Here is a 27961-nt window from a genome sequence, read left to right as displayed (position 1 = left end):
GGCCACCAGGTCTTGCTGGCAGACGCCGTAGAAGGCTCCATCACACCAACAGCAGGGCTTTTATTTTTCTCCGAGCAGAAGGATCTCACTCTAAAGGAGCTAGCAATGTTGTGTCACATAGCCCCAAAGGACAACCTCAACCGGAGTCTCCTGCTTTTGCTTCTCTTTCTTCATTTTTGCTTGGGCCAAGAAGAAAACTTGGAGGTGAGCAGAAGAGCTAGTAGTCCAGTAGCCAAGGTTTTGGAGAGCCACCACCAGACGGGTCATAAAGGTTCCAGCAGCAGGGAAACCTTGAGACAGCGGAGCCAACTGTATAAGTGGACGGTTGAGGCAGTTGATGGTAATAGTCCTTCTACTGACCAAAGTGCCCTGAAACCAGACGTAGATGATGTAGGACAGACTACTTCAGACAGAGTCCAGGTACTCTGAATTAATCTTCTAAGATGCTATTAAGAAAGTATGTGAGCTTTTTTTATTAACATTAGTGCTATCTTTCTCAGAAGCAACAGGTTTCTAACCATAGGATGACCATGCTATGCACAGATGTCTTTCAGAAGAGGACTTTTCTTTTCTACGAGCTTAATTTTCCATGCAGATGTTTTTGCCCCTTTATGACATCAGCTAACTTTAAACTACCAATAATCCAAACTTATGCATGTTTATTTAAATGTAAGTCCCAGTGTATGGACTTACATCTTAATGAGGCAATCCAGTCAATGTTTTAAGTATTTCAGATCATAGTAAAAATTAGGGACTTAATTTTAACTTTCCACAGATTATGCCATATTGATAACATTAGAAATGTTGTGAGAAACGTATCTTGTATTGGAGAAAATTTTTATTCAAGATGCATGGGATAAACCCTCATGTTATAAACAGATATCTTTATCAAAGAGGCTGTCAGACATGAAGGAAAGACTGAATACTTCACTGAGATAAGGAAAAACTTTCTGTATCTCAGTATTTTTCAAGGCATTTTATATGTAAATTTGTATAGGATTATAATTTGCACAAACATTTACAGGAGATGGTTCTTAATTGCAGGTAGAATTTATGCAGAGGATTCTTTTTATAAGAATGGCAAAAGATAACACTTATTTTTAAAGTCTCTGAGTCTCTTTGAGAGTGGGCGGCATACAAATTAATTAAATAAATAATAAATAATAAAGTAGAGAATATGCTTTATAATTGAAAGAAGAGACTATGCTTTATAATTTAAATGATTAAATGCACTACCCTATAATAATTTATATTATATAATTTAATTTTTTTTAACTTTTGTATTATGTGTTTCTTTTAATGTTGTACGCCGCCCTGAGTCCTTGGGAGAAGGCCGGCATATAAATCTAATAAACCAACCAAACCAACCATAATCCTTTCTGTGCTCAACAAATGTTAGACACCAGAACTACAGTGCTTATTGATGTTGTTGTTATTACATTTTTAAAATCACTAAATTAAAACCAGTTTACCGTATTTGAATCTACTTCAAATAGAAGTAAATAGTTCAGGCTGTTCTTTACATGAACAAAACTATTATATAGAAGAATTTTCAGATAATACCCTGTTTCCCCGAAAATAAGACCTCCCCAGATAATAAGCCCAATCGGGCTTTTAAGCGCATGCGCTAAAATAAGCCCTCCCTAAAAATATTGCAACACAGCAGCAGCCATGAGGTGACCATGCTCGCCATCTCCTGCACCTCAAAAATAATAAGACCTCCCTGAAAAAAAGGCCAAGTGCTTATTTCGGGGATCAAAAGAAAATAAGACCCTGTCTTATTTTCGGGAAAACACGGTAGGTATTAGAGATGGGCCAATGAGTGTGATCAATGCATACACTTTAATTTAGATATGAGTAAAGAGACAAGCAAAGTACTTTTCTTCTGCTGATTTTGAATTGTTTCCGTGTTTAAGCCAATGTTTTTCTTGGCAGAAAAGGGGTTTCCAATTGGAATGTCATTGCACTTGTGATAGTTAGTATTCAGCACCTACAGTAGTGCTTTAAGTTCAGTTAAAAGTATCCAAGCAATGACAAACTCCAACTTTAGATGTACATTGCGGCCAATATCTTGACTTTCTGGACTATACCCTGTAGATACTCTCTGAGGTGGTCTAACTGTGAAAGCAATTGTGCCAGGCCTGTTCTTTAACTAGGGTTTCCATATCTGGGCTACAAAAAGATAGACGACCATCTGCATTCCTTTTGCTGTCATTCTGTCAGTGATAGCTCTATATCTCCCCTTGATGGATGGATGGAGAATGGAGTTTGCTTGGGAATTTAGTCAACTGTCCCCTGGGATTTTTTTCCTAAGAAGGAATAAGTTATAGTCAATTGCAGGTGCATATTGTTCTTTGAAGTACAGGTAGTCCTCAGGTTATGACCACAACTGACCCCCAAATCTATGCTGCCATGTGAGACATTTGTTAAGTGAGTTTTGCCTCATTTTATGACTTTTCATGCCACAATTGTTAAGTGAATCATTGCATTTGTTAAGTTAGTAATCCAGTTGTTACTATATTTTTTGGAGTATAAGATGCACCTTTTGGGTGAAAATCTGAGTGCGTCTTATAAACCGAATGCAGCATTTTTGGCCTCCCAAAACCCCGCCTCCTTCGCAAAAATCGACGTGCAGAGCAGTGGTGGGTTTCACATTTTTATTTAGAACCTCTTCTGTAGGTGTGGCCTGCTTTGTGGGAGTGGCTTGCTGGCCATGTGACTGGGTGGGAGTGGTTTAGCGGTCATGCAAGTGGGTGGGCGTGGCCAACTTGTAAAATGTGGTAAAACTCACTTAACAATGCTCTTGCTTAGCAACCAAAATGTTGGCTCAGAAACTCTGACATTTGAAGCACGCAAGTCTTAAAGCTGTCAAGTTACAAGACCCTTGCACCCCTAACCCTTTAGAAAAAAAACCCCCAGGGGTGTTCAAACTTGACAGCTTTAAGACTTGTGGACTCCAACTCCCAGAATTCCTCCTCCAGTCATGTTGGCTCAGGAACTCTGGCATTGAAGTGTGCCAGTCTTAAAGCTGTCAAGTTACAAGACCCTTGCACCCCTAACTCTTTAGGGAAAAAAACCAGGGGTGTTCAAACTTGAGAGCTTTAAGACTTGTGGACTTCAACTCCCAGAATTCCTCCTCTCGTTCTTCATCTTGATGAAGTGCAGACGGGCGGGGGGAGGGAGCTGGAACCGGTTCTAAACGGCACTGTAGATTTGTGGAACCTCTTCTATAAAAGAGGTTAGAACTGGCAGGAACCCACCCCTGGTGCAGAGGGTTTGGGAGGCCTGCAAGTGTTCCTTGGGGCTGGGGAGGGCAAAAATGAGTGCAATAGCAATAGCAGTAGACTTATATACCGCTTCATAGGCCTTTCAGGCCTCTCTAAGCGGTTTACAGAGAGTCAGCATATTGCCCCCAACAATCTGGGTCCTCATTTTACCCACCTCGGAAGGATGGAAGGCTGAGTTAACCCTGAGCCGGTGAGATTTGAACCGCTGACCTGCTGATCTAGCAGTAGCCTGCAGTGCTGCATTTAACCACTGCGCCACCTTGGCTCTTTTAGTGAAGAACAGTCTGATTTTTGACCCCCCTCCCTGCCCCCAGGACAATCTACAAGCCTCCCCAAGCCTATGCATGGCCTGTTTTTTTTTTTTTTTGCAAAAAATGGGTTTGTTTTTGCCCCCCCAGGAGCACTTTGCAGGCTTCTCAAACTCTCTGCATTCCCCATTTTTCACAAAAAAAATGAGGCATGCAGAGGATTTGGGAGGCCTGCAGAGTGCAATAACTTTTTTTAAAAAAATTACCTCTTCAAAATCTTGGTGCATCTTATAATCCAAAAAATATGGTAAGGGAATCTGGCTATCCCATTGACTTTCCTTCTGAGAAGTTCTCAAAAGGGGGACTGCATGACCCCGGGACACACACTATAATTGTCATAATTGGGAACTAGTTGCCAAGCATCTGAATTTGGATCATGTGACCATGGGGATGCTGCAATGGTCATAAGTATGAAAACCAGTCACAACAAGTCACCTTTTCGGTGCCGTTGTAAATTTGAACAGTCACTAAACGAACTGTTGTAAGTCGAGGACTATCTGTATTCTGCTCTTGGCTGTTAGTGAGAGCCTTTATTAGAATGGGACAGCGGATTTAATATGCTATTTCTTTGATCCAATCTTTGCCATGCCTCGTTTTTCAGCTGCAAGTCACAAGCATTTCTCTCTATAAGTGATGAAGAGGCTTCCTGATTTGCTATTGATGGACCTGAAAGAACAGGCCCGTATTTATCACCAGCTAGCAAGCTTATAGAAAAATGAGGCTCTACAGAAATGGAACCGTCTCTTTATGCAACAACGAAGGAATGTGGTTCCAAAAGTGCTTTTTCAAGAGGCCACAGGACGTTCTGGTTTTTTAAAAGACATTTTGCTTCTCATCCAAGAAGCTTCTTCCGAAATGGGGGTCTATTGCTGCAAATAATCTGTAATAGGCAGTCCTTGACTTATAACCATTTGGTTTAGTAACCATTCAAAGCTTCAAAAGTGCTGGGGAAAAACCCTGACCTACCTACACTTCCTTGCACTTATGACTGTTCTGTCTGAGGCTTCCCAAGAGCCTGAAGCAAACTCCTTGTCCCGGCAAAAAACCCTTTTATTGATTCACTGTGAATTCTGCTCATTCGCATCCAGCAAAGGCTTTCAGGGGAGGATTTACGGTCACAGACCTTATCTGGCTTGGAAAGCTGACAGGTCGATATCTGCAGAACTTGGCAAGGAGTCTCAGAGAGTCACGAACCAATTAAGTGAACTAATTGTCTCCTGAAAACTCCACTCCCCTTTCGCTCCTCTTTTATTTCCTCTGGGAGGGGCCATTCATCGTCCATCTGTGGCTTTACTCCCAAGTCGACCCCTGTTCTTTAGCTGTTCCCTTCCTTTGGCAACACTGCTCATGCGCACACTGGGAACAGTCTCCAGCCTTTTGTCTGATTCTGAAGGCAGCTGATAACTGGCATACGGCTCTGGCCCCCTCTCTGCCTCTGACCCAGAGCCCTCATCAGAGCCTTCCCCAGACTCCAGGACTGGCCCATGTTCCTCCCCAACCTCCTCACTGTCTGACTCCATAACAATGACCATCATAGTGTCCCTGTGTACACACATGATTAAAATTTGGACTCTTGGCATCCAGTATGGATTTCTGGACCATGTGATTGTCCCTGGACCATGTGATTGTCATTACAATCTTCCCAGTTGACTTCTGACAAACAAAGTCAATGGGGGGAAGCAGGGTTCATTGAATGATCACATGTTTCACTTAACAACTGCATTGATTTGCTTAATGACCATTGGGGAAAAAAGCCTGTAAAATCAGGCACGACTTGCTGAACAACCACCTCGCTTAGCAATGGAAATTCTGGAGCCAACTGTAGTTGTACGTTGAGGACTATCTATATTAATATATCGTAACTGTGACATCCTATCAATTGTTTTTGAACGATGTGTTTACAGACAACACAGAGTGGACCTCACAGCCCACCGGAATGTGGTTGCCGGGGAGATTTTGGATTTCGAGGTTATCAAGGCCCGCCTGGACTTCCAGGACCTGCTGGAATCCCAGGTAAATAATTTGAAAGCAATTTTCTAATGATGAACCCTTGAAGGGATTGCTTGATTTCTGTGGCAGTTTGCATAGGAGAGAAGATTTAGAGAGCTTCCTGCTGCATCAAGTCTCAGTGCTCTTGGACCATTAGTCTAAATGGTGCACCACCTGGAATATCTGGAACACTGTAGTGGCATTCCTTATCCTGCTCCTTTCCTACTGTATTATTCCTTCAGTCTCTTGAATCAAATGATGTCGAGACTCTAGAAAGAGTGCAGAGAAGAGCAACAAAGATGATTAGGGGACTGGAGGCTGAAACATATGAAGAACGGATGCTGGAATTAGGTATTGTTGGAAGAAATGTCCCTTTAGGTTCAGTTCTAAATGGGGGGAAAGACACTGGATGCATGGAAGTTGCTTGGAAAGCAAGTTTATTGATGGACAGGATCACATGCCTTGAAGATCTTGGGCGAAGAAAAAGGGAAGAGTGGCTGAGAGTGCCTGGGTTTTATGCCCTTTAAGAGCCGAGGTGGCGCAGTGGGTAGAGTGCAGTACTGCAGGCACTTCAGCTTACTGTTATCTGTAGTTCAGCGGTTCAAATCTCACCAGCTCAGGGTTGACTCAGCCTTCCATCCTTCCGAGGTGGGTAAAATGAGGACCCAGATTGTGGGGGCAATATGCTGACTCTGTAAACCGCTTAGAGAGGGCTGAAAGCCCTATGAAGCGGTATATAAGTTGAACTGCTATTGCTATTGCTATTGCTATTGCTATTGCTATTGCTATTGCTATTGCTATTGCTATTGCTATTATGCCCTCTCTAGGCTTTTGAATTTGAGCTTGTATTCTGATTGGTTGTCAGACTCCCATGGGGCCATGCAGGGGCAACTTTGTTGGTTGTGTTTTGAGTCCCAAGCTTGGTTGATCCTTGCTGGGTGATGTAATCTTCCCAGGTGCCACGTGGTGAGTTCTGTTGCTAGATGGGTAGAGGGCTAATCCTACCTTTGTGCATTTGCCTATGAATAGACCTAGCTATCTCTTTATCTCTTAAGTGCGGACATCTGCTGTGGGCTATTGAGGAGGGTGGGGGCTATTAATTAGGAGTGAGTCTGCTTCCTGCCTAAAAAACATGTTTCTCCATTTCTAATCCAGGGAAATATAATATTCTGCCTTTATAATATTTCCTAGAATATTTGATTTTTCTAGGAGAGGGGTGGGTGCAAACTTCCTACAATATGTTAGGTACAGATTGACTTCCGTGGACCTTACTTCATACTTAAGTGGTCAGTAGAGGAGTCGTGCATGTGCACTAATGTGCCTATTGTCCCTGTCACTGTATTTTTTTCCTCTTATTCTTATTCTTGTTCTTGATTTTGTTTGACAAATTCAAACAAGCAAACAAGCAAACAAATGTCTGGTTTAATGAAAAGAAGGACTAAGGGAGACATGATAGCAGTGTCCCAATATCTCAGGGGTTGCCACAAAGAAGAGGGAGTCAAACTATTTCCCAAGGCACCTGAGGCAATGGGTGGAAACTAATCAAGGACAGAAGCAACCTAGAACTAAGGGGAAATTTCCCAACAGTTAGAACAATTAATCAGTGGTACAACTTGCCTCCAGAAGTTGTGAATGCCCCAACACAGGAAATTTCAAAGAAGAGATTGGACAACCTGCTATGCAATCTCCCTGCATACCTTCCGGCTGCTGCTACTGCCAGTTCGCTTAGGGACGCAATGCGCGCACTTGATTCACGCTGCTCATGCTTGATGCTCGCTTAATGTGCACTGCATGCTTGATGCATGCTGCATGCGCATGCACACTGCAACAAAAATTGCTCTGTGCATGCGCAGAAGGCAAAAACAAGATGCCAGTGCCTACAGTGCTGCCGAGAGAATCAGTTTGCAGGCGGGCAGGCCTGGGTCGCTGCCAGTTCCAATGACCCAGGTCGCCAAGTTACTACCGGTTTGGCTGAACCGTTCCAAATGGGTAGAAACCCATCTCTGGTACCTTGCCACCAGCTGAGCTTCCTGGTCCCGTCAACATTAAATCTTAAAACCTTGTTGAAACCAATGTGCTTCAGTGCAAAATGCCAAATAATGGTTGACTGCATCGTTTTGCCCACCAGCAGCCAAAAGGATGGGAGAATAGAGAGGATGGCAGCAACCATTCTTGTAAAACACTTTGTAATTGCTTAAATTATCCATGCCAGCAATTCCGCAAATGGCAAACTCCCCATGTGTCATTTTGCAAGCATGCTCTCAGTTTGCTCTCTCAGAACTCTGATGATCTACCAACCCTCCAAACATTTGAGGATCCATATTGTAATTTAACACCAGTTACATGGCCGGAAAGGGATCAGAATATCCTCCTAAGGCTAAGCAATGTCTTGATGTTAATATAGGTAGCCGTGACAGCTTCGCTTTCGCAATACCTTTTTCAGGGGTGAAATGCTATCGGTTCGACCTGATTCGCCCAAACCGGTAGCAAAAAAATTGCTACTGGTTCGGGCAAACCGGTATTTCTGAAGATCAGCTGTGATGCGTGATTTATATTAGCTAGAATTGTCAGATTTCCTCCTTTCTAGCTAATTTAAATTGTGCATCACAGCTGATCATTGGAAATTGAAGGTCCTGCACATGTGTGGAGGTGGCACATGTGAGTGAAGCGAGCGCACGCTCACATTTGCAAACTGGTAGCGAAGGTAAATTGATTTTGTTAAGTCCTTGGGGCTACAACACTGCCCAAAGACATTCCCAGCTGCCATATCAGTGGTGGCTTACCACCAGTATACCAGTGCCTGCTGGGGGCACAGGTACCATTCTGGTACAGTGCTCCAGAGGGCCCACACCCCTCCCTCTCTCCTTACCTGTATTTGACCCAACTGGGCCATTTTCACACGTGCACAGAGCATACGGCGCCTGCGCGACGCTCTGCCGAGCATCTGGAGCATCACGGGTGGTGGGTACGTGGTGGACGTCCAGCCCCGTTGCAGCATACCAGCTGCAACGGGATCAGGAACCCACCACTGTGCCAGATGCTCCTGATTGGCTAAGATGCAAGCAGCCAGCCGGCGGGAGAATGCATCCTTTCTATTGGCCCAGCCATCTGACAACTGCTATATAAAGAGCTGTAAGATGGCAACTGTTGTTTTTGCCAGTTCTGGAGTTGTCTTGAACTTTGCCTTGTTAACTTGTTAGAATAAAGGTTGTTTGTTACTGTTCAACCTGCGTCGCCTCAGTTCCTGCCTGCCTAGTTCTCCCTACAGAGCAGATTTCACCCCTGCCCTGTTTGTCTAAGAACCAGGTGCACATTCAAAGTTGCAAAAAAGTCTTTGGATTGTGCTAGTTTTTTCTTCTACTCTTTTTTTAAAAATTTGACTACTGACAGCAGCATCAGTTTTAATTCCTGCCATGCAGGGTTTTTTTTAAGTTCACTGTAGCCCTTCTAATAATTCTTTTCTGAGCTGAGTAAAATGTTTTTATAAGAAGCTTTGGAGGGCAACAGGTTCAAATAACATTTTTACCCAAAGTGAAGACAAATTATTATATAGCTAAGCTGTAAGCCTTCACCAAAATGCAATATTATATTTCATTTATGTTAACAGCAATGCCCATAAATTCTATGAATTTCTTCTTTCATACCATATGTCCGTAAATGACTGGAGGCATGAGGGAAAAAAAGTAATAAAATGATGTAGCGTATTAAGTTAAAAAACATGAAAATGTTCTTCATAAGATATTGATATAATTCATTAACTACAGTAATTAATTAGGGACTTTAATGAGACAGGTAAATGAAGAGAACTTAGTTCTGTTGTTATTATGCAATTTTAAATAAGTTGTAACTTATTTACTATATTACACAGATGTAAGTTACAACAGCACTGGTGCTAGATTAGAGTCAGTGGACTTCAAAAGGGGTTGGACCAGGGGTGAAATGCTACCGGTTCGGACTGGTTCATCCAAACCAGTAGTAAAAAATACTACTGGTTCGGGTGAACTGGTAGCTCTGACGATCAGCTGTGTGACAATCAGATGTGTGGCACAGCTGATCGTCGCACAGCTGATCGTCGGAAGGTGTGCGCAAAGCAAACCGGTAGCAGATTTCAGAGCATTTCACCCGTGGGTTGGATTTAGACCTTTTGTGCAAATGTTATGATTCTAGGCTGATTACTTGCTTGACCCTGCCTGCTTCTCTTCTACATCTTTTCAGCTGACTTACAATAAGCAAAGTCAATGCTATATGTAGAAAAAAAGTCCTAGGACAGAAATGAAGGAAATTCCCCTATTGTCCAAGAAAGCCATTGTTATTACAGTTTTGCTTCTCAACGTAATTTTTTTGTGTGGGGTGGGCACTGTTTTTCAACCTTGGCAATGTTAAACTGTGTCAACTTCAATTCCCAGAATTCCCCAACCAGCGTGTTCAAAAATCCAGCTCCTACCAAGTTGTTTCTAATCTAGCCATGCCCTGTTTCCTACTATTTTAGAAAGGATATCCAGTCCACAATACTTACTAGTGCTCCAGATATATTGGACTATAATTTCCATCATTCCCGGTTGCTGGTGGTTAGGGAAGATGGATGCTGTAATAGAATATACATCTAGAGGATACCAGAATTTGTTGTTGTTAGTTGCGAAGTCGTGTCTGGCCCATCATGACCCTATGGACAATGTTCCTCCACACCTTTCTGTCCCCTGCTATCCTCTGGAGTCCATTTAAACTCATGCCAACTACTTCAGTGACTCCATCCAGCCACCTCATTCTCTGTCGTCCCTTTCTTCTTTTGCCCTCAATCATTCCCAGCATTAGGCTCTTCTCCAGTGAGTCCTTCCTTCTCATTAGGTGGCCAAAGTATTTGAGTTTCATCTTCAGGATCTGGCCTTCTAAAGAGCAGTCAAGGTTGATCTCCTCTAGGACTGACTTGTTTGATCGCCTTGCAGTCCAAGGGACTCACAGGAGTCTTCTTGAGCACCATAGTTCAAAGGCCTCAATTCTTTGGCGCTCAGCCTTCCTTATGGTCCAACTTTCACAACCATCCATTGCAACTAGGAAAATCATAGCCTTGACTATACGCACTTTTGTTGGCAGGGTGGTGTCTCTGCTTTTTAGTATGCTGTCTAGATTTGCCATAGCTTTCTTCCTCAGGAGCATTTTTTAATTTCTTGGCTGCAGACCCCATCTGCGGTGATCTTGGAGCCCATGAAAATAAACTGTGTCACTACCTCCAGAATACCAGATACCAGAATGAGAAAGGTTATATCAAATTTTGCCTAATGAAGTCTAGATTAAAAATGAAAAAACAAAAACAAACCTTGCATGGAGTCTTTTAAAGCTTGCATTTCACCTATTGATTGACTGTCCAAAGGAAACCATGGGAACAACGGGAATAATGGATTGCCTGGCACAGAAGGATCAAAAGGCGACAAAGGAGACAAGGGGGACTTGGGACCCAGAGGCGAGCGCGGCCCTCAAGGACATAAAGGAGAAAAAGGTTATCCTGGCATCCCGACAGAGCTTCAGGTAATTTCCCCCTAATTTTCATGACAGCATGATTTTTCCAAAAGTGACTGCCTGTTGCAATTCCATAAATGTATGTATGGGTTTGTTTCTTTACCTGGCTATGATCCAGAGGATTTGGGCAGTCTGCTGGGTCAGCCCTTTGAGGCAGTCCGGACAAGAAGCCGCCTGTTCTGATCTAGGCTTCCCGAGAGCATGCAGCAAAGTCCTTGTCCCGACAAACACCCATTTCAGTAATTTACTGTGAATTGTGTTCATTCACATCCAGCAAAGACTTTCAAGGGAGGATTTACAGTCACAGACCTTATCTGGCTTGGAAAGCTGCCAGGCCGATATCTGCAAAACTTGGCAAGGAATGTGGGAGACTCAGAAACCAATTAAGCGAACTAATTGTCTCCTGCAAACTCCACTCCCCTTTCCCTCCTCTTTTATTTCCTTTGGGAGTTTGAAGTTTGAAGTTTCATTTTATTTATATGCCGCCCTATTCCCTAAAAGGGACTCAGGGCGGCGAACAACTCCAACGGGAAGGGGAACATGCAATACAAACTAGACATTTAAAATAACTAACAACCACACCTGTTGAGAGGGGAAGGGAGCTCATCAACCCCAGGCCTGCCGGCACAGCCAGGTCTTAACGGCTTTTCGGAAAGCCAGGAGAGAGGTGAGGGTCCAAATCTCCGTGGGAGGGGCCATTCATTGTCCACCTGTGGCCTTACTCCTAAGTCAACCCCTGTTCTTTAGCTGTTCCCTTCGTCTGGGAACAGGCTCCAGCTGTTCCTCTGCCTCAATGATGTCTGACTCTGAAGGCAGTTGATAATTATCAGATGGCCCTGGCCCCCTCTCTGCCTCCGACACAGAGCCCTCATCAGACCCTTCCCAAGACTCCAGGAGTGGCCCATGCTCCTCCCCAACCTCCTCACTGTCTGAATCTGCTGCCAGCTCCTCTGGCTGCTGGCGGGCCAAAACAGCACCAACCAGAAGTACTACAGGTAGTCCTCAGTTTACAACGGCAGTTGTAGCACTACATTAATGACAAAATTACATATTCACAGAATATTTGCAACTCTGAAAGTAACTCACCTTTACAACCCTGCAGACATGTGATTGAGACTCCGGCACTTGGCAACTGACTTGCAGTGTCTCATGGTCACATGATCATCATTTCGAGTTTTCCTGCTGGCTTCCCACAAGCAAAGTCAGTGGGGAAGCTGGTAGAGAAGGTCAGAAATCTCTCCCATAAGTTTCTCCCATTGCTTTTTATCCTGAGGAGAAATTATGACAGGAGTGTCAAACTCGATTTCATTGAGGGCCCCATCAGGGTTGTGTTTGACCTTAGCGGGAGGCGTATGTGTGGCCAGGATGGGCATGGCCAGCTCGACATCATTCATGTCGGGAGTGCCTCTGGTGTCCCTAGTGCTCTGCCAGCGAAAACGGGCACCCGAGATCTGTTTTTGGCTGTGATGGCCTCCTGCAACCCTCTGCCAATGAAAACGGAATTCGGGAAGGCAATGTGTGGCCCTCCCAAGCTCCATTTTCACTGGCAGAGGCACCATGGGCCAGTCCCTTGCTGTTTCCAGGGCAGCCCCACAGGCCAGATCTAAGCACCTGGATCCAGCCCCTGGACCTTGAGTTTGACACCCCTGGATTATGAAATCCATTATGAGATCCAGGGATCTCATGCAACATAGCACGGGCCTGCTTACAGCACCCCACCTACACACTGTAGTGTGTATCTGCTCTTGCGTGGCATTGCAGCACTCCTTCCCACATCTGGCCACCCTTATGGCACGCTACATAAAATAATACAAAAGCAGAGTTGGAAGGGACTTTGGAGGTCTTCTAGTCCAACCCCCTGTCTAGGCAGGAAACCCTACACCACCTTCAGACAAATGGCTATCCAACATCTTTTTTTTTGAAAAGTTTTTTTTAATTTTAATTGAACAAAAGCACAAAAAAGAATCATCCTTCATTACATCTTGCAGAAAGCGTGTCGATTGGTTACAGATAACTTTCGTGCCTTTCTTCCACAGTCATTACTTATAGTTCATATTAGATTATACACTTTAAATCAAAAATCTTTGTATATCTTACTATCAATGTACCATAATTCTCATTTGACTACAATTTGAACGGGCTTTTACCTCAAATCATTCATACTTAAAGACACAACCACATAATGGCATTCATTAGCTATTTCCCAAAAAAATCCTCCAATAACATTACACTTTTATGACATCTTCTAAGTAAAAGTCAATTAATAAAGTTTCTAAACCTCTCCCCCACTTTTCCCCCCCAACTCGCTGTTTAGAATTTGTATCCAAGTTACTTTTGCCAATACCATAGCATGTATATATTATTAAACAATATCCATTGACATTTCCTTGTTGTTATTATAATTGGCTAAAAATCATTTACAATTTATGTCCCATCTCCTCTTGTCAGGACCACCACCACCACCACCACCCCAAAAAAATCCCTTACACGTTTATGACAAGATCTAAATAAAAATTTGTTAATAAAATTTATAGGTCTTTTTCCCAAGTCACAATTTGCAATTTATATCCAAATTGCTTTTACTAGTTTGCCAGTACATGTATATATTACTAAGCTGTATCCATTATCATTTCATTATTGTTATTATAGTTAATTCTTAGCTAGAGGTTCTCCTGAACCCCTGCGAACCCCCAGCAGCCCATCCCTGCACCCCAGCCCTCCGAGGTTAAACACAACCTTGATCCGGCCCTCAATGAAATCGAGTTTGACACCCCTGATCTAGATGTTTTCCTTTCTTCATATGAGTGGGTCTTTGATCATGCATAAATCAATGGCAGTGTTGTTAGTCAGGTAGGCTAAATGCTGGCTCAGATCTTAGTGATGCATTTAGGAAATTAAAGCTTATCTCCCTTTTTCTCTTCCCTCTCCTCCTTCCCCAACGAAACTGGGAAAGAAGTTGATGTAGAATTGATTGCTTTCAACCATGTCTTCCAGTCTGTTTTTCTCCTGTTTTTCAAACGCTAACTCTATTTCGCTTAGGTTGCATTTATGGCTTCAATGGCCACCCACTTTAGTAATCAGAACAGCGGAATAATCTTCAGTAGCGTGGAAACCAACGTTGGCAATTTCTTTGATGTAATGACTGGACGATTTGGAGCTCCAGTGAATGGTGAGTACAGCAGATAATATATTGTGAATGGCGAGTACAGCAGATAATATATCCTGTGCAAATTTTGTGCAAAAGAAACAATAATTTGCCTTGGACTGATGAAAGAAATGTCCTTCTGGGTTCGGCTCCAAATATGGAAAAAGACACTGGAGACATGGAGGCTGCTTGGAAAGATGGTTTATTGTGGACAGGACCACATGGCTTGAGCCCTGAACAGAAAAGGTGATCACATGCTTCAATGTTGGTGGAGAAGAAGAGAAGGGCTGAGGGACGGGCTTGCTAGGCTATTTATAACCTGTTCAGTCCCACCTCTCTGTTTCTTATTCTTGTGTAAGAAATGTATTGTGATTGGTTATCAGACTCCCTTGGGGCCATGCAGCGGCAACTCTCTAGGCTGTGTTTTGAATCCAGGTTTGGTTGAGTTCTTAGATGCCATGTGGTCAGTTGGGGCCAATATTATCATGCTTTAATCCCATCTCCCTGGAGCTGAAGTGGAGAAGTCTTTATTATGTAAAGTGCACTAGCATCGCCTTCTTAATGGCCCATTGACCAAGTGGGGATGGGCAGGAAGCTACAGGCAGCTATTCTGTCTTTTAAAACATGTTTCTTTCTTTTCACATCCAGAGAAATATTCTGCCTTTTCAATATTTCCTAGGATATTTCATTTTTCTGGGAGAGGGCTGGGTGATAACTTCCTACAGGACATTTCTTGATTCAATCAAGCAGAATTTTCCCCCCGTGAAACTTCAGACTGATGTTGTGTTTTACTTCAGATCAAACACAAAGATAAACATTCTGACTTTTTCAAAAGATGGCTTCTTAATTGATTGAAATATGATGTCTATTGCTGATTATTTTTTTTTGCAGAACTGAAATGTAACATTTTGATTGTGATTGCTGGTTCAGAAAGGATGCATTCTGCCAGATTCTATTAAAAAAATGACAACCAATTCTGTTTGGACCCTGTTTAAAAATAATTGGAAGTTTTTTCCTTTATTGTTCTTGCGTAGGCAATTTGCATGAGCGCAATTTGCAATTGGAAAACATCTTTGTTTAAGTTGCTTATAAAATTTCAACAGGAAATGATGGAAGGTATAATAAGGAGAATAAAAAAGCCAATATTTGATTTTTGCAAATGTATTTATTTATAAAACAATACTGAATTAGGATAATACCGTGGTAATACAGTAGAGTAATGCAGATGGCATTCATAATTTCTTGAGTACATTTTGAAAAAAGTTCTTATGGATTTTTTGGAAAAGAAGTGACTCAATTTTACTATACATATTCAGTAATCTGATTCTCCAGGCTTCAGCAGATCAGTAACGAGATATTGATCAGGTTCTTTGTCTATTTACAAAGCTTTGCTGGCATGCTGGGCAAAATATCTATAGAAAAACCTGAAACCCAGCTGCTAAGTATATTTGTATTTGTATTTGGTTTATTTGTATGCCGCCCTTCTCCGGGAGGGACTCAGGGCGGCAAACAACTCAGGTGGGAAAGGGAACATAAACACAATACACATAATTAAAATACACGAAAATCACACAGCCATACCAGTCGAGAGGGGAGGGGAACTCATCAACCCCAGGCCTGCCGACACAGTCAGGTTTTGACGGCTTTCCGGAAGGCCTGGAGAGAGGTGAGGGTCCAGATCTCCGCGGGGAGTTCATTCCAAAGGGCCGGAGCTGCTACAGAGGAGGCCCTCCCCCGGGTAGTAGCCAGATGGCATTGGCTGGTGGACGGAACCCGGAGGAGGCCGACCCTGTGAGATCTAACGGGTCTTTGGGAGGTAATTGGCAGCAGGCGGTCTCTCAAGTACCCAGGTCCAATACCATGAAGGGCTTTATAAATTACGACTAGCACTTTAAAGCGTATTCGGAGACCGATCGGTAGCCAGTGCAGTTCGCGGAGGATAGGTGTAACGTGGGTGTACCGAGGTGTACCCACAATCGCTCACGCGGCTGCATTCTGGACGAGTTGAAGTCTCCGAATACTCTTCAAAGGCTGCCCCATGTAGAAGTTGTTAAATTAGTTTCTCATAACTAAAAACAAGCTCAAGACAATATCAAAACAGAAGCTGTAAACAGTCCAAAAATTAAAATTTGGAAACTTAGAAAATAATATTTTTCCTAAAACTTTTTAAAGGCAACCTAGTTAAATGAATATTGCTTTTACCACACTATACTAAATTTAAAAACATGCCTTTATTAATCACTGTTCTTTCAATATGTCCACATTCATTGGTAAATTTAATAGTAGACTGGAAGCGAGACCTGTCAGTCGCAAGAATATATCCATCTTTTTATACCTCTCCTTCCACCCACATCTTCAATTTATGGAAAATTTGTGGAGCTTACAAGAGCTTAAAAATTGTGCCAGACTGGCCTTAAAAAAATAATGATAGCCTTTTAAGGTTCCAAAATAGATCCTAAGCTTTAGGAGCAGCTTACATCATCTTGGATTGTTTCAAAGAGGAAAACATAATATTTTGCAAGTGGGGCTATTAATCTTGGACAAGAAAATGAAAGAATTCTTAACAATTGTGACTAAATGTGTGCGCCCTTTAAGTTAGGAGGGATTCTTATTATATTTGGTAAGGATTAGTCCTGAATATATTTACAAGTAGACCTTGACTTACAACAGTTCATTTAGTGACCATTCAAAGTTACAGTGGCATGGGAAAAAGTGACTTATGACTGTTTTTCACACTTATGACCAGTGGTGGAATCCTGCCGGTTAACAACCGGTTTGGTGATTATGTGCTTTGCGCGTGTGTTCTGAGTGCATCAGCATGCATCAAACTTACTGTATTTTTTGGAGTATAAGACCCACCGGAGCATAAGAGGCACCAAGATTTTGAAGAGGCAAATTAAAAAAAAAGATTTTGCACCCTGCAGACCTCCCAAAAATGGCCCATTTTTTGCAAAAACGGGCCTGTTTTTGTCAAAAAGAAGGCATGCATAGCCTTTAGGAGGCTTGTAGAGTGCTCCTGGGAGCTGGGGGGGGGCGCAAAAACAAGCAAAAAATGGCCCTTTAAAAAAAAAATTGGCATGCATAGCCTTTAGGAGGCTTATAGAGTGCTTCTGGGGGCTGGGGGGGGGCAAAAACAAGCAAAAAATGGCCCTGTTTTTTTTAATTGGCATGCATAGCCTTTAGGAGGCTTATAGTGTGCTCCTGGGGTCTGGGGGTGGGGGGCAAAAACGAGCAAAAAACAGCTCATTTTTTGCCAATTTTAGCCCTTCCCAGACCCCAGGAGCACTCTGGAAGCCTCCTAAAGGCTATGCATGGCCATTTTTGCAAAGGGGGTGGGGTTTTGGGAGGCCAAAAATGCTGTATTTAGTGTATAAGATGCACCCAGATTTTCATCCTCTATTTTTAGGGGAAAAGGTGCGTCTTATACCCTGGAAAATATAGTACCTTCCACATTACTTCTGGGGAGTAACACAGCTGAGACACGGCAATCCGCTCTGCTGCATGAATCAGCTGAGAGGATATAGGTAAGTAAAACGCAGGGGTGTGCGGGCCCACCTGATCGTCAGAGCGAACTGGTTCGCTCCCCAGCTGATCATTGGAGCTACCGGTTCGCCTGAATCGATCCGAACCGGCTGAATCCCACCCCTGCTTATGACCCTTGCAGCACCCTATGGTCACATGATTCAGATGCTTGGCAACTGACTCGTATTGATGATGGTTATGCTGTCCCAAGGTTGCATGATCCCCTTTTTTGAACTTTTGATGAGCAAAGTCAACGGGGAAGCCATTCATTTAACAACCATATTACTTACATAACAACTGCAATGATTCGCTTAACCACCGTGGCAAGAATGGTCATAAAATGGGGCAAAACTAGGGCTGCGCAACACCTTTGAAGCATTTGTTCCAGAATGTGCAGAAGGTTCAAATGACGCATCTCTTTTGTGTAACCTTTGACCACAAATGAACACAAAATTTCAGTTGCCAAGTGAAACCGTTGTTAAGTGAATTTTGCCCTGTTATGATCTTTCTTCCCACTGTTATTAAGGGAATCACTCTGGTGATTAAATTAATAACACGGTTGTTAAGTAAACCTGGCTTCCTCATTGACTTTACTTGATAGAGGATTACCAAAAGGTCATCACATGATCCTGGGACACTGCAACCATCAAAAATATGAACCAGTTACCAAGCATCCAAATTTTGATCCCATGGGCACAGGGATGCTGCAGTGATCGTACGTTTGAAAAATGGTTGTAAGTCACTTTTTTCAGAGTCACTGTAACTTCATATAATATATATAAACTTTACTGTCTTTGTATGTATATACACAGTATACACATACAATGTGTCAGGCCTGCAGTTATATTCCTTTTAGGATCTTTGGCCTGACACACTCTCTCTTATTTCATTATGCTGTTTCATTAGTGTAGTAGTTGGGAGGGGGGGATAGAAAGGAGTAGAATTGTGGAATGTGTTGTTGTCATTCTTTTCTAGAAGCCCAAGGTCATCTTTTGTCTCCGCACCTCTGCTCCCGACCAGAACCAGCTGGGTGGAGATGCCAGCGTGGAAGAAGAAGATTGGACCATGTGATGGATTTGTGGGTGTGGGGACAGGATCATGAACTTTCAACTGGGTGGGAATCCGATGTAACTTCCAGAATTGGGATTCCACAGATGTGCTAAGATGTCTGATTTATTAAATTGGAACTTTAAGGATCGTTTTGCCTTGGATTCTGATTTAATTCTGCATGATACTTGGAACGCTGACACAATGTGTTAGATACTAGTAACTGTTATAATGGTTTCCACCAAGGTGCTCTGTTCCGAGGTGGCGCAGTGGTTAGAGTGCAGTACTGCAGGCCACTTCAGCTGACTGTTAGCTGCAGTTCAGCGGTTCTAATCTCACCGGCTCAAGGTTGACTCAGCCTTCCATCCTTCTGAGGTGGGTAAAATGAGGACCGAGACTGTGGGGGCGATATGCTGACACTGTAAACCGCTTAGAGAGGGCTGAAAGCCCTATGAAGCGGTATATAAGTCTAACTGCTATTGCTATTGCTATTCCGGCTGGAACAGAGGTTTAATCTCATTGGTTGAAGGGCCTGACAGCTCCCTATAAAAGGGCTGCTGTCAGACTGAACCTTCGCTGGATTGTACATACTTGTTCTGTTACAATAAAGAGCTGTTGTTGCCTTTAGCCTGAGTGTGCCTTTCCATTACCTGATCTAACACAATGAAATTCACCAGAATTTCACGAGAATCCCTCTGGAATGAGCTGCGCCCAGAGCTTCGCATAACCCCGACCTCCGGTCCTTCCGATGCGCCCTAAAAAGTTGGCTTTTCCAGCAAGCCAGCCTGGCCTGAATAGAATAAAATATAGGATTAATTTAATTGTTAATTTTAATCTAATTTTTAAAATTTTATTGTTAATATTAATTGGGTTTGGTTTTGGATACTTTATTTAATTCCCTTTTTAACTTTTGTAATATGCGGTTTTTTTATGTTGTACGCCGCCCTGAGTCCTTTGGGAGAAAAGCGGCATATAAATCCAATAAACAAACAAACAACAAGACACCCAGAGACCAGCCCCAATGCACATGACAATCCCCAAACACCCACCCACCTAAAAATTCCCCAACCCTAAACCACAAAAAATACACAAACAGTAAATGAATTAAAAATACCGGTCTCTGGAGCATCGAGCCGCTGCATATGTATGCACCGCCATTTTCTTCACCCTTTCATCCACCTAATTGTCACTAAAGGAACTGTTGTAAGTCAAGGACTACCTGTACATGTGAACCAGGCCAAGATAAGGAGTGTTCTTCTACTTTAACAGTGCACCTGATGCCAATATTTGCACAATCCCAATTCTAATACACAAGCAAACCATTGATTTTAGCCAGAGGTTAGCTGAATTATGCATGTTTCCTCCGAGATCGTTCACTGCCATTGAGTTGTGATTTGTGTATGGGGGTGGGGTGGGGATGACAAGGGGGAGGGAATGGAGAAAGAGGAGGTTATTGAAGCTGCTGCAAAGGAACAGACTGATTTACTTTGCATCTGTGCCACTGAATTATTCACCTGTACTACATATTTTCTCTCTTCCCTTCTAGGGGTCTATTTCTTCTCCTTCAATATGATGAAGCACGAAGATGTGGAGGAGGTCTATGTGTACTTGATGCATAATGGCAACACAGTCTTCAGCTTATACAGGTGGGTGGGGGACAAATTTTGAAAAATCGTAACTGTCCCGCCAAAAGCGGGACGTCTGGTCACCTTAGTTATGGGTGTGGGGACAAATCATTAGGGAAATAATAGATTTTATGAAGAATTCATTTTGCGCGATATAACACTGCAAGTTTCCTAAAAATAGAAGTTGGCAAGTAATAGTTTGGTTGTATTGTCTTTCGATGAAGTTGGAACCATCCATTACTACTGCCTATGCTGAAATTGCCAATCTGCTGCTTTAGGCCTGCCAAGGGATACAGGTAGTCCTTAATTTATGACCAATTGCTTAACGACTGAAGTTACAATGGGACCTGAAAATGGCACTTTATGAGCCGGAGTTGAAATTCCAATTGCCACACCTCCCATAATCACACGATTTTGGGTGCTCATAAAACGGTTTTCATTTACAGCAGTGGTGGTCAACCTGGTCCCTACCACCCACTACTGGGCGTTCCAGCTTTCATGGTGGGCGGTAGGGATTTGCTGTAACTCTGCTTTATAAATTTTATAAAGTAAAGTTACTTCTCTACTTTATAAATCACGATTACTGTGGAACCAGTGGGTGGTTAGAAAATTTTATTACTAACAGAGATACAAAAGTAGGTATAAAAAGGTTGACTACCCCTGATTTACGGCTATTTGCAGAATCCCATAGTCATGTAATTACCCCCTCAACCCACCTGAAACAGATGTTTACTTCCATTTTCTGGCACAAAATGCCCATTGCAGACAATGGGTTCATTTAATGACTGCAACATTCACTTTGCAACCAACAGAAAAAAAGTCTTTAAAAACGATGCAGTCACATGATGATCTGCTTAATAAACAGCATGACTTACAATCGTAATTCCTGGCCCAATTATTATCTTAAGAAGAGAATTCCCAGCTCAATTATTATCTTAAGTTGAGGACTAGCTGTGCACAGAAACAGGTGATTTGCAAATAAGAGGCAAGGACAATTCTTTAATTCATAATTACAATAGTTTTTATTTCCTTATTCATCAATTTCCCTTTGTTAAATCTTCCTCCCCATCTCCCTGCAACCCAACCTGCTAGACCGTCTTTTGGCATTGCAAGTAGTCCTCATTTCATTGGGGATCAGCAACTTGGTCGTTAAGTGAAGCAGTCTTTAAGTGAAACTGGAACTGTGCTTATTATCTTGCTTCAGGTTTTTTTTCACTTTACGTTCCCCCGAAGATCATAATTGCAAGGATTGGTTGTAGAGTTATTTTTTTAACAGTCATAACAGCAAATGGTCTCTAAATATGGGAGTTGCTAAATGAGGACTACCTTTAGAGAGCCACGGAGGCGCAGGGGTTAGAGTGGTTAGAGTGGCACAGTGGTTAGAGTGCAGTACTGCAGGCTACTTCTGCTGACTGCCGGCTGCCTGAAATTTTGCAGGCGGAATCCCACCAGGCTCAAGGTTGACTCAGTCTTCCATCCTTCTGAGATCGGTGAAATGAGGAGCCAGATTATTGGGGGCAATAGGCTGACTCTGTAAACCACTTAGAGAGGGCTGTAAAGTACTGTGAAGCGGTATATAAATCTAAGTGTTAAGTCTAAGTGTGATTGCTATTTAGGGATTGCAACAAAGCTTAAAATGGGTAGAGGGGGATGATGGAGGGAAAATAGAAAGTTGGTGGGTGGTGGAAGAAAGAGGTGTATGGAGAGCGGAAGAGTTATATTGGGTTTCTATTTTCTGGGGCCTTGTTGACAAGAGGAATTGATGCAATTATTGTTTAATGCTGTATGGTGTTCGCTATGTACAGTATACATGTGACTGTATGAAAATGAAAATGAAAATAAAAAATTTGTGAAGAAAGCTTAAAATGTGAAGAACAAACCCGTTTGCCTTTTGTACCTCTGTTCTTAGCTTCGAATCCAAAGGAAAATCGGACTCATCAAGCAACAGCGCCGTGCTGAAACTCGCCAAAGGAGACGAAGTGTGGCTGCGCATGGGCAACGGGGCTCTGCATGGAGACCACCAACGCTTTTCCACTTTTGCTGGTTTCCTTCTTTTCGAAACCAAGTAGATCTACTCCCTGGAAATGCAGTACAACGTCACTACTCGGTTTCCCTGCTCTTTGAATCTGCATAGGAATGTACAGATAGCCCGCAACTAACCACAGCTTGTTCAGTGACCGTTTGAAGTTACAACATCAGCGAAAAAAGTGACTTGAAGCCTCTTCACAATCACTTGACCAAAATCCGAACAGTTGGCAATGGACTCATATTTATGTCAGTTAGTGTCCTGGGATCACGTGACCCCCGTTTTGCGACCTTCTGACAAGCAAAGTAATGGGGAAAGCAGATTCACTTAACAACGGTGTCAGGAAAAGTCATAAAATGGGGCAAAACTCACTTAACCAATGTCTCACTTATCAACAGAAATTTTGGGCTCAACTGGGGTCGTAAGTCAAGGACTACCTGTATTAAAATCCCAAGATCTGTCTTGATACCAGTATGTTACGAACGATGAAACGTGATAAGGCGGCCTGAATTTATATGATGGCACATTCTTGCCTTCTTGTTAATGGATACTGAATAGTTACCAAGCGCCTATTCCTGGTAATTTAATAGAATGATTATAGCCTTTTCTTTTTCCTTTTTCCCTTCTAAGCCAGCAATTTTCATCGGATCTGGGGTACTAATGAATGTTGCATGTGCATTGCATTCAAACGGGATGTCATTGGAAGCTCCTGAATTTTTAAATACAAAAATATAGGTAGTCCTTCATTGAAGTTCACAGTGGCAGACAAAAAAAGGGATTTACAACCAGTCCTTGCATTTATGACTATTGCAGCATCCTGGATCAAAATTTGGGTGCCAGGCAACCAGTATATACCGTGTTTCCCCGAAAATAAGACCTATGCCAAAAATAAACCCTAGCTTGATTTTTGCATGTGTGCCAGTGGTGGATTCCAAAATTTTTTTAGAACCTCTTCTGTAAGTGTGGCCTGCTTTGCAGGAGTGGCTTGCTGGCCATGTGACTGGGTGGGAGTGGCTTGCCAGCCATGTGACTGGGTGGGCGTGGCCAACCTGTAAAATGTGGTGAAACTCACTTAACAATGCTCTTGCTTAGCAACCAAAATGTTGGCTCAGAAACTCTGGCATTGAAAAGTGCAAGTCTTAAAGCTGTCAAATTACAACACCCTTGCACCCCTAACCCTTTAAGAAAAAATACCCCAGGGGTGTTTAAACTTGACAGCTTTAAGACTTGTGGACTTCAACTCCCAGAATTCCTCCTCTCGCTCTTCATCTTGATGATGTGCGGACGGGCGGGGGCAGAGAGCTGGAACCGGTTCTAAACGACACTAGATTTGTGGAACCTCTTCTATAGTAGAGGTTAGAACTGGCAGGAACCCACCCCTGATGTGTGCCCAATATAAGCGCTAGCCCCCCCCCAAAATAAGCCCTCGTTAAGACCCTGCCCACTCTGGGATGCACAGGTTGGGGCGAGTGCCAAAAATCAAGCTAGGGTGGGGATGGAGGGGTGGTACTTACCTTTGGACAGTTGCAACCAGGCCTTGCCCACCCCGACCCTTGCCTCACCTTGCTGGCCCACATCTTCTGCCTTTCCTGAAGGCCTCTGACAGTGAAATGGAGGCCGGGGGTGATGCACACAAGCGGCAGCAAGCAGCCACAGAAGAAGTGGGCCAGTAGTGGGCTCCTGCTGGGGGGCGCTGTTGGTGAGTCATTGGAAGACTTCTCCATAAAATAAAATCTGGGAAAAAAATATAAGACCAGGTCTTATTTTCAGGGAAACACGGTATTTTTGACTGTTGCAGTATCCTGGGGTTACATGATTGCCATTTGCAACCTTCCCAGCCAGTCCTGACAAGCAAAGTCAATGAGGGAAGCTGGGTTTGCTTAACAACCGCATGATTCACTTAAAAACGGCAATGATTTGCTTAGCAACCACTGCAAAAAAGGTAATATAATTGGGCATGACTTACTTTACAACCACCTTGCTGAGGAACAGAAATCCTGGTCCCAATTGGGACAGGGGGATATGCTTGCAGCCTTGGACTATATATGTATACATTCCAGTCTATAAAAACAGAGAAAAACAAACATTGGAAGGAGACTAGCTGCATTTTTCAGACAGCTTTATGAAAAAAACAAAAGCTTTCCAGATTAATTCAGTGAGTCTTGAATATTGTTAGCAAACAACTCTTAAAATACCAAACAAACAACTGTGAGATTTTAAACTTTTGGTTTAAATAATGCATTTAAACTTTTGAACGTGTTTAAACTAGGTAAAATTGAATTAGTTGGCTTCAAACAGATGCAACAATCTCAAAATGTGCATATTTGTGTATTTGTGTGTGCATTCTATAGCAAGTGATGTGTACCCTGCTTTGGGTACATTTCCCTTTGGCTGAAAATTTGCTAATTTCCACTTCTGCTCAGTCTTTGAAAAATAAATAGTTTTAGGGCTGATTTTTATTTTCATCCTGTGTGAAAGTATGTTTAGGAAACAAACTGACTTAGATTTTGATAAATTACCCATTGGCAGAGTAAGCTGGCAGACTATATATTACTGCAAGACTTAGTCTTTTAAAAACATTAAATATACTGTACATTGGTACATTGAATACTTTAAACTTAGCAGGAGTGGCAATCTGTAGTAGATGTCATTAAAAAAATGAAGCCTTGTTTGGAATGCACCAAAGAAGTATGTAAACTTTTAAAAGTATATTAGCAAGATGACGGCATGCTTTCAAAACATAGTTTTACTCTCATCGCCATTTACTAATAATATATTCTGACCCCTGTTCTTAGTACGGATGCCTTTTGCCTTTTGTTATTAGAAATGTGTTTCGAGCATCTGGTTACTGTATTTTGTACAGAAGACATACTAATTAAAGACCATTTTGAATAAGTATTTTGTGCACCAAAAGAAAAATAAAATTCTGTATTTTAGAGGGGATTTTTTAAAAATTATCTTTAGAAATAAAGAGGGTGAGAATTTATGCCATATATGATTTTTATCTCCTGGATGTGACAGGCATGGTGGGGTGTTTTGACATGCCATGTTGTGTTCAGCAGCAAATGTCTTTGTGATTATTGCCTGATTATTGGAGTCATTTTAAAGCAGCAGCCTGAGCCTGTGATCCATTGCAATCTACAATTCAGGGTCAGATCCTATCGGTTTAACAACTGGTTTGCTGAGCCAGCCTGCGCAGTTCCGAGAATACTTACCTTCTGGATTGCTGCTTGGGAAGGAATACAGCTGAGGTGCGCGGCTTAACTGAGAATTGAATTGAATTGAATTTATTATATTTCTATGCTGCCTTTTTCCCCGAAGGGGACTCAGGACGGCTCACAACCCAAGTCAAGGGGGGGGGGGTACAAATAAGGAAGAAAAGAAAAAACCACGAACAAAATAATACCACAATTTAAAAACACACAACAACCATACCATTCGAGGGGGGACAAAAGCTCATTAGCCCCAGGCCTGTCGGAACAGCCAGGTTTTAAGGGCTTTGCGGAAGGCCTGGAGGGTGGTGAGGGTTCGAATCTCCACGGGGAGCTCGTTCCAGAGGGCTGGAGCAGCCACAGAGAAGGCCCTCCTCCAGGTGGTCGCCAGTCGGCATTGGCCAGTGGATGGAATTCGGAGGAGGCCTAATCTGTGGGATCAAATCTAATTGGAGGTAATTGGCAGCAGGCGGTCTCTCAAGTACCCAGGTCCAATACCATGAAGGGCTTTATAAGTGACGACTAGCGCCTTGAAGCGTATCCGAAGACCAATAGGCAGCCAGTGCAGCTCTCGGAGGATAGGTGTAACGTGGGTGTACCGAGGTGCACCCACAATCGCTCGCGCGGCTGCATTCTGGACAAGCTGAAGTCTCCGAATGCTCTTCAAGGGCTGCCCCATGTAGAGTACATTGCAGTAGTTGCAGTAGAGAAGATAAAGGTAGGTAAAGCGCGAGGGGGGCGGGCCTACTTGATCGAACCAGTTCACTCCCAGCTGATTGTCAGAGCTACCGTTTCGGGCAAACCAGTGCAAACTGTTAGAAGCCCACCACTGCTACGGTTGGCTGGTGATCATAGATTTTGATTGGGGCGTGGTGGCTCAGTAGTTAAAGATACTGACATTGTCAGCTGGAGTGCTGGCAGCCCGAGGTTTGAGCTCCGCGTAACGGGGTGAGTTCCCCCTTGCACCAGCTCCTGCTCACCTAGCAGTTCACAAGCATGGAAATTGCGAGTAGATTAATAGGTACCACTTCAGTGAAAAGGTAACAGCATTCCGGGCACCTTTGGAGTATAACCATGCTGGCCACATGACCATGGAAATTGTCTTTGGACAACGTTGGCTCCCTCAGTCAAGAAACGGAGATGAGCATCATGCCCTCGACTCAGACATGACTGAGAGGGATACCTTTACTTTTATGATAGATTTTGAGCTTTTGCACATTTAGAATTGGGGAGTTTTGTTCTACAAAAAAAGTTATAAAGCACATTTCGCACAAAGATGGAACCTGTAATTTCATTAATCAGGGCTTTTCTGCCTGTTAAAAGGATTATTCCAAATTGCAACTCAACCTCCCTTTTTCATCTCTATCACAATACAGGAATATATGCAGTCCACCTTTTCTGAAGTTTTGAGAACAGAACCTCTGCTATACTTCTGTTAAATATTATATTGTCTCATGCCACCATACAGGGCGATTTCTTTAATTTTACCTAATATATAGCATATCCTATGTGGTATTATAAGGGACGTGGTGGCTCAGTGGCAAAGACGTTGATCTTATTGATCCGAAAGGTTGGCAGTTCAAATCCCTAGCGGCATGTAACGGAGTGAGATCCCGTTACTTGTCCCAGCTTCTGCCAACCTAGCAGTTCGAAAGCACGTAAAAATGCAAGTAGAAAAATAGGAACCACTTTAGGTGGGAAGGTAACAGTGTTCTATGTGCCTTTGGCATTTAGTCATGCCGGCCACATGACCACGGAGGCTTCTTCGGACAGTGCTGGCTCTTCGACTTTGAAACGGAGATGAGCACTGCCCCCTAGACTCAGAACGACTAGCACATATGTGTGAGGGGAACCTTTACCTTTACCTATGTGGTGTTACTCTGGCCACTAGGACATTTTCTTCTCCATACGATCTTTTCACATTCTTTCTTTCTTTTTTTTCAAATTTTGCTTCCAGTGTTTTGATCAGGACTCCCTAGCTTTCGTCATTTTTAAAAGTTGCATGCTTATAACTGATTCCATTTTTCCTTTTGTTAATTCCATACAGTGTGTGCAAAATAAGAATAAAGTGCCATAAATCCTATCTTCAATTGAGGTTCAATGCTCAAATAATGCTGTAAATATTCTACCTCAATCTCCTCCATAATTGGTTATTCACGCATCCTTGATCCTAAATCTTGCAGAACACAACGATTTGTTGAACTTATTGTAAGGACTTTATTTTCTAATGTTGCATGATTAGAACTTAATATGAACATACCTATACCTGATCTTTAGATGTTAAAT

At 42.7% G+C, this 27961-nt stretch overlaps 1 protein-coding gene across 1 annotated transcript; it reads left to right on the top strand.

The window, feature by feature from the left end:
- The first annotated feature begins 105 nt into the window (after nucleotides 1–105).
- C1QTNF3 (C1q and TNF related 3) lies at nucleotides 106–22751 on the top strand. The gene is made up of 6 exons (XM_087715068.1): nucleotides 106–420; nucleotides 5500–5608; nucleotides 10953–11107; nucleotides 14138–14267; nucleotides 20359–20458; nucleotides 22347–22751. Exons 1-6 carry the CDS (start codon nucleotides 106–108, stop codon nucleotides 22504–22506), a joined length of 969 nt encoding a protein of 322 aa, XP_087571194.1. The 3' UTR covers nucleotides 22507–22751.
- Nucleotides 22752–27961: the final 5210 nt, after the last annotated feature.

The sequence above is a fragment of the Thamnophis sirtalis genome, unplaced genomic scaffold, assembly GCF_051295495.1.
Source record: "Thamnophis sirtalis isolate CommonGarterSnake01/CBP01778 unplaced genomic scaffold, rThaSir2_p1.2 scaffold_5, whole genome shotgun sequence".
Classification (NCBI taxonomy): domain Eukaryota; kingdom Metazoa; phylum Chordata; class Lepidosauria; order Squamata; family Natricidae; genus Thamnophis; species Thamnophis sirtalis.
This window is presented reverse-complemented; position numbering and strand designations above follow the sequence as displayed.

Excerpts from the sequence above, each read along its gene's own strand:
- C1QTNF3 (XM_087715068.1), top strand. The coding sequence starts at position 106 with ATGTTGTGTCACATAGCCCCAAAGGACAACCTCAACCGGAGTCTCCTG. Across the intron at positions 421-5,499 it reads CTACTTCAGACAGAGTCCAG|ACAACACAGAGTGGACCTCA; the intron begins GTACTCTGAATT and ends ATGTGTTTACAG. Across the intron at positions 14,268-20,358 it reads ATTTGGAGCTCCAGTGAATG|GGGTCTATTTCTTCTCCTTC; the intron begins GTGAGTACAGCA and ends CTTCCCTTCTAG.